This window comes from Onychostoma macrolepis, chromosome 06, assembly GCF_012432095.1.
Source record: "Onychostoma macrolepis isolate SWU-2019 chromosome 06, ASM1243209v1, whole genome shotgun sequence".
Classification (NCBI taxonomy): domain Eukaryota; kingdom Metazoa; phylum Chordata; class Actinopteri; order Cypriniformes; family Cyprinidae; genus Onychostoma; species Onychostoma macrolepis.
In genome coordinates, this window is record NC_081160.1 from 8,872,753 (window position 1) to 8,880,299 (window position 7,547).

The 7,547-nt window shown below is 35.3% G+C and overlaps 1 protein-coding gene across 2 annotated transcripts in view; it reads right to left on the reverse strand.

Annotated features, from left to right (window-relative positions):
• Positions 1–7,030, reverse strand: part of dock9b (dedicator of cytokinesis 9b) — an 83,797-nt gene extending 76,767 nt beyond the window's left edge. The window contains exon 1 of one of the 2 annotated variants that reach the window (XM_058778620.1): positions 6,519–7,030. In XM_058778620.1, the coding sequence (XP_058634603.1) occupies positions 6,519–6,635 (117 nt within the window). In that variant the 5' untranslated portion in view covers positions 6,636–7,030. The remainder of the gene's footprint in view (positions 1–6,518) is intronic. The other variant, XM_058778616.1, reaches the window with a different exon arrangement.
• Between the last annotated feature and the right edge of the window lie 517 nt (positions 7,031–7,547).

Consider the following 7,547-nt stretch of genomic DNA (forward strand, 5'->3'; position numbering starts at 1 on the left):
GTGCACAGTGTACCCAGACATTTTAACACAAGCATACTAATGCAGTCAAGCTAAACACCATCAATATCACTGAGGACCAATTACACAGTATAAGCTTGACCTGCTGTTTACAGCAGTGGCAGCATGTAATGAGAGGGAGGCAATGATGTTCTCTCTGATGAGCTGCTCTCTGACGTTTGCTGTAGCCTGTTTCCGATGTAAATTAAGTTAGGACAGCCGAGCATCTCAGCAGAACTGTCAGGGGCGTCGAAAATTGAGTATCTAAGATGTCTTGCAGCAGAGATTTTACATATTAAAAAAACTATTCTGAATAAACAGTTCCAAATTCCATGATTCAACTGTCCTACTTACATCAGAAAACAGGAAGTGATTATAATAATGAAGCTAAGTGTCCCTTCCATCTTTCCATTCACTTCAAAATAGTAAAATAATAAAGCGTTGTCTTCAAGGGGATAGCGACCTTTTTCTATTATAGTGATTGCTTTGCTTCCTAATGGATTTAACAAGCAAAAATTAGTTTTGTATACAAAACAAAAATGGTATGAAATTAAAGGAATACTTCACTTTGAAATGAAAATTCTGCCATCGTTTATTCACCAAAATCATTTTTTTTTTAGAACTTCCCAGCTACTTTTTCTATAAATTAAAAGCAAATGGAAACTGGGCTGTCAAGCTAAAAAAAAAAAAAAAACAAAGTACCATAAAAATTATAGACTTGAAACCCAGATAATAGTTTTGTTTAAGGAATAGAACTTACAAAGCCCTGCACATGACATGCCACCAATTAAAAATACGTTCCCACAACTTTTTAATTCATAGACATGTTTTATTAATTTGTTCTCTCGTTTTAGTTCAATCATGGCCACATTGTAATAATTTGCTCCCTTTTGCAATTTAGGTAAACCTACACTCTAAAAAATGCTGGGTTAAATACAACCCAGTGCTGGGTGAAATATGGACAAACCCAACAATTGGGTTAAATGTTTAATCCAGACTTCTGGGTAGTAACCCAACCGTTGGGTCAAAACAACCCAATTGCTGGGTTTGTCCATATTTTACCCAGCATTTTTTAGAGTGTAAAAACTCATTTGTTTAAGTATTTAATTGGTTAAAATAAGCCAGTTTTTAACCCAGATGTCACAGCACATTTAATTTACTGAAACTTATATAAGATAAGATATAAGATACTCAACAACAGTGTTCAGCATCACGGATGTCAAATCAAATATGAAAATAATGGCTGATTTTCATTTAACTTAATGGCTTAAATTTTGGTGTGTTCCTCCCACAAAGTGACTAAATGGCTTTGGAAAACTGTGATACTTTTATGTTGCTTCTTTGCAATTATTGAAGCTTGACAGCATCCATCTTCATTTACTGTTATTGTGTTCTTTGTCAACAGTCAGTAAAAAGTCACCTTTTGTGTTTCATGTAAGAAAGAGAACACATGAATTTGGAATGACATGATGGTAAGTAAATGATGAAAATATACATTTTTTTGTGAACTATTGGTAACACTTTTAGTATCGGGACCAATTCTCACTGTTAACTAGTTGCTTATTAGCATGCCTTGTTATCACCAGATTGGCTGTTTATTAGTACTTCTAAAGCACATATTCTGCATTACCATATTCTACATCCCTAATCTTACCCAATACCTAAACTTACTAACTTACTAACTATTAATAAGCAACAAATTAGGAGTTTATTGAGTCGAACGTCGTAGTTAATGATTTGGGTCACACTTTATATTAGGTGGCCTTAACTACTATGTACTTACATCAAAAAATAAGTACAATGTACTTATTGTATTGCAAAACAATTTTACTGCTATTGAGGTGGGATACGGGTAAGGTTAAGGACAGGTTTGGTAGTATGGGTAGGTTTAAGGGTGGGTTAAGGTGTAAGGGATGGGTCAACAGAGTAATTATAAATGTAATTACAGAAATTAATTACAGATGTAATTACATACAGGTATTTTTAAAAATATAAATACAATGTAAAAACATGTATGTACACAATAAGTGCATTGTATCACATGATTAATTTAAATGTAAGTACATTGTAGTTAAGGCCACCTAATATAAAGTGGGACCATGGTTTGTTAAAAGGACCTTAAAATAAAGCGTGACCAAACTATTCATTTAAACCTAAGCAGTCTGATTCAAATGTTACATCACAAAACAAACAAAAGGGTTTCTTCATAAACTTATTGCATTCCAAGACAGTCATTGACTAAAGCTCTCATCACTCAGCATTCTGTGACTTTCAGCTCAGCATTCATACCATCCCGGCAATGTGTAGATCACGTGATCACTGGATTCTCAGTGTCCTTTAACAAGCCCACAGGACAAAGAGCGTTTAAAAATAGAACAGACACCCAAGCTGCTCTCATCCATAATAAATGGTAGTGGATATCCAGTCAGCAGGCCTCACCTGCTCCCCACACACACACACACACACAGCAATCACACAACCACCAATGCACTAATGAGGCCAGGCAACTATATTTTACACACATTTAGAATTAAAATTCTCAATAAAACAGCAAGCAAAAAGTATTTCAAACTCCTTTAACGCTGTTCACATTGTATTACATGGATTACAGTAGTTTCTAAATAAAATACAAAATATGATACAGTGCTTTTGGTGACAACTACATTACAATTTCCTCCCCTATTGGTGATTATTCAGTAACTTGATCTGTAATAGTGAGAGTTCAATATAACGTATGCTGTCCACAAGCAGGGCCAGTAGCAGTCCATCTGGGAGGGTAACGGACACCACAGGTAGGGCCTTTGATATGTGTTACACAAACGTCATGAAAGAAACAGGCACAAACAGCTGTGTGATTGCCACTGTGAATGAACTGCACTAGCTTACTGAAGCGTGTGTTGGGGGAGGACGTAGGCCATTAATTGAAATGTAACACTCATATTGATCCAAATGCACATTCATGCCTCTGGCCACCTATCCTCATTTAGCTGATCTCACGACAGGCACAGGAAACTAAGAAAATAAGGAGCGATCGGTCACACAATCTATCGTCAGCCACAGTGTTAATCAAGTTTAAATGTACACAGAAAAAAGGAGCAATTAGTCACATTCGTTTTTTAAATATTAATAAGCAGTAAAGCAGTTTTATATTTTTTGCCCTGAGAAATAACAATAAATGATTAAGCCAAACTACACAATAGCATTCAAAAGTTTGGGTTCAGTATTTTTAAAATACTGTTATTCAGCAGGGATGCAATGAATTGATCAAGACTGACAGTGAAGACATTTACATTATTAAATGTCAATTTCATGTTAATGCTGTTCTTTTAAACTTTCTTATAAATCAAAGAATCCGAAAAAAAAAAAATGTGTATCACAGTCACATTATCACAAAAAAACATTAAGCAGCACAACAGTTTTCAACAATGATTTCTGAAGGATCATGTGACCCTGAAGACTGGACTATCAAAAGAACAAATTTCATTTGAAAATATGTTTAAAAAGACGATAGTTATTTAAAATTGTAATAATATTTTACAATTACAAAAAATTGTAAAAATGTTTATTTTACAAAAAATACAAAAAAAACTTTCATACCCCAAACCTTTGAACTTTTGAAACTTTTTTTTTCTTTTCAACAATTTTTTTTAATTTTTTTTTAATGAGGCTTTTTCTTCATTATTATATCAGGACAGCTGTATCACCCTGACATTTTTTACTTCACACCCTCTGAAAAATGAATTTGATTTCAGAAATAAAAAACACAGAAGAAGTGTATTGTTTATTGCAACATGTATTTTTAAGCACTTTTGAATAACTTAGATTAAGACAAACAAAATGAGCATTGTGCAATTGATACATTAAAATTATTACAGCTAAGCATTTGTGCCTGTATGAAAATGTGCTCTTTGAATGTTCAAATTAAGACCCTTCCAGGCCCCTTTTGTGCAGATCTGTTTGATCAAGTGACCTGTGAACATCAGAGGAGACAAATCCTTTTGGATTTAATTTTACGGCCTGATTTCATACTGATTTCATTGTTTGAGTGACATTAGGAATAAAGATCAGAAGGGTTTTCACTTGAACAAAAAAGCAGGGAACAAGAAACAGAGACACCAGAAAGACAAAAATATGCCATAAAGTACGTTCCTCTGATTGAGAGCTAAAATATGTGAAAGCAAATTAGGAGCCATTGACCCAAAGTTCCATTAGCGGACCCCAGCATTCCTGCTTACCAGCCATTACCACAAACACACTTAACTGAGAAACTATGTGAGTGTGTGTGTGTGTGTCATACAGTTTATAAACCATCTGTTTATTTTCCGTCTTTCGACATGGATGATAATCAAAGATGTCATTAAAATGTACAGCACTAAGTCACAAAGCCAAACTTAATTGATGTCAAAAGGCTAAATCCAAAGTCTAATCGCTGAACCATAAGTAACCATGGTAACACTAGCTGGACAGAAAAACACTGGTCTGATTCAAAACCTTGTGGGTCGACCCACAAATCTAGGGAACTGCCACTGCGCCTTCCAGTAGCAGGACATGGCTACACAGAGAGTTTATTTACTGCGGAAGTAGACATAACAGCATTTTAATGTACTTGGAGTTGACCAAATGAAGGAAGAGTTGCTCTGATGTAACCCAAGGGTTTTATGCCTTGCTAATAGTCATAATGGTGACAGATTAAGCACGTAACCTCTAAATTCTTATCAGTGATTGTACAACAAACCATTTTAGGCTATGAAAGTGAATTAAGATGCCAAGAACAACCACTAAAACAAAACAATTCAGCATCACTTAAAGCAATAGTTCATCGTAAAAACAAATGAGTTTACTCATGACTTCTACTGTGGAACACAAGCAAAGATATCCTGAAGAATCCAGTGTGCTCTCTTCTATACAGCGAAACTCAATAGGGACTGGGCTGTCAAGGTCTAAAATTGACAAAAACTACCATAAAAATATTATAAAATTAGTCGATACAATTCATAAGCTATATTCCAATTCTTCTGAAGTCATACAACAACTTTTACCTTGAGCTGTTTTTTTACAGATTTGAACACATGCAACCGCAAATGAGTTTTGTGGTGTTTAGTCATATACCATTCAAATGTTTTTGGGTTGGTAAGATTTTGTAAATTTTTAGTATTTATTTATTTATTTGAAAGCTGTCTCTTATGCTCGCTAAAGCTGCATTAATTTGAACTCCAATGAAACATTAATATTGTGCTTTATTATTATACAATTATAAAAAATATTGTTAATATTGTTATGTTAATACACTTTAAAGCATAATTTATTTCTGTAATAGCAACGCTAAATTTGAAGCAGTCATTATTCCAGTCTTCAGCACATGATCCTTCAGAAATAACTCTAATAAGCTGATTCGGTGCTTAGGAGACATTTCTTATTATTATCACAGTTAAAAATAGCTGCTGCTCAATTTTTGTGGAAGCCATGATAAATATTTCTCATGATTCTTTGATGAATATAAAGTCCAAAAGAATAGTATTTACATGGAAAAAGACATTTTTGTGGCAATATAAGTCTTAACATAGTCAAAAATGACTTTCAGTTAAATATGATGCATCCTTGCTGAATTAAAAAAAAAAAATCTTACTAACCTCCAAATTTTGAACAGTAGTGAATATGCATATATTTATACTTTTTTAAAGCTTTCCCATTCAGCTTTAATTGTATGGAAGAAGAGCATAAACATTGTGCTCCACAGAGAAAAGAAAGCAAAATGGGTTTGTAGTGACATGTGGGTAAGTAAATTAAACAACTTTCCCAATTTTTGGGTGAACTATTCCTTTAAATGCATGAAATTCCTTGATCTTTAAATGGTGTTCCTGGCACAAAAGACTGTTTTGCACAAAATGAGGATGGCAAACTTCAGTTTGGCACTTTCATGTGTATTCAAGTGTTACTTTAGTAAGGCAACATCTGAATTATGGTGAAATCAGACAGCTCCTGTAGGCTATTAGTTCCAGATGGAACTTTCCTTTTTTTTGCATAACAGGTAATGGATAAAAAGACAGCACTCCCGAGACTCCTTCTCCTGTTCTGAGAGATGAAGTAATGCAGGTGACATGTCAACTGTTAAGTAAGGCTGCTATAATCATTTCAGCTTAGAGCACAGCAGAATCCGTCCAAAAGTATTTTTTCCCCCTTTTTTCCATTTTTCCCCAGTCCAAAACAATCACAATTAAATGACAAGACACTGATGCAAAACTATTATTTTTAAAGAGGTATGGCTGAAAAAGATGGAGATTTGACAGGTGGCAGGTGCTCAATTTATGTGCTTTAAAACACGTTTGAGCCATCACTGACATTTATCTGATGCCCTGTTTTTACCTTTTAGTTAGAATCTCCCATCTGAGCACGCTAATAGCCCTGTCCTATATTTCATATTTAGGTCATTACGTGAATAAATTACAGAGGTTGTAATAGAAAGACACTAATACAATAAAAGTGTGACTTGAATCAAACGCAGACTTTAAGTTTGAACTCACCACCAGTACAGAAGTGCGCACCACCTCGGAGACGCTCTGGCGTAACTCAGCGGCGGTGCCCGGCTTACTCAGACCGCGTGTGAACTTTCGTGTCTCGGGCTGAGCCGAAGAGGCCATCGCACCTTGCTTGTGTTTAAAAGATGAATACTACGATTACATGTCTATAGACAAAAATGTAGACAGTCCTGCGAGGAAGTCCTCAGTTGGGACCTGTCCTTCGCAACAAGACGCAGCGACGCATTCCCAGTCCCTACAGTAAACAACACCATGGAGTGGGTCATCTGTCCTCTTCCAAACTACACACTTCTGTTTGTTTTCGCAGCGTCGGATGAAAGCTGAGAGGTAACGCGTTCACGTTGCGGTGTTACAATTAGTGAGCGACGGTTCCCCGGAGTCCCGCGTCGCTCCGCGCCAGTGTCGCACCGCTGTGCGTGTCAGTGCGTGCCGAAGCTCCCGCGCGAGCAGCAACGCCTCCCCTCAGAAACTCAACGGAGCCAAGGAGCTAAATTGCTTCCATGTAAAAGCATATGTCATATTGAACTGATGTGTGTGTTATTGTTTATTCTGTTGGAACGCTAGAAAACATGTTACGCAATTTAAAACATCACGAAATGGGCTCAAGTTTTGTTGAACAGCAGAACAACAGGGAAATACTGGGCAACACGTTCAATGAAGCCATGTATTATAAAATATGAAGTATTGTTAATTAACCATATGATAATTGTTTATACGTTATTATTAGCTACTTGTTATTTACCTTATAATGAATTAAAAACTATAATCAAATATGAACTTGCATTATAGTCTTAACTGTACAGTCATTATAGTAAAGATGTATCCATGATTCAATTATTTATGAAAACATACAATTCAGTCCAACGTGTATTATGATGAGAGATTATAAATGCCTTTATACAGGCTTCATAAAAGATGCACCAATTATTCCAGATATAAATCCTTACAATATGTTGTATTTTAATTACAATTTTACTTTAGAGTGATGGTAACAAGTCAATCAATGCTTTAATA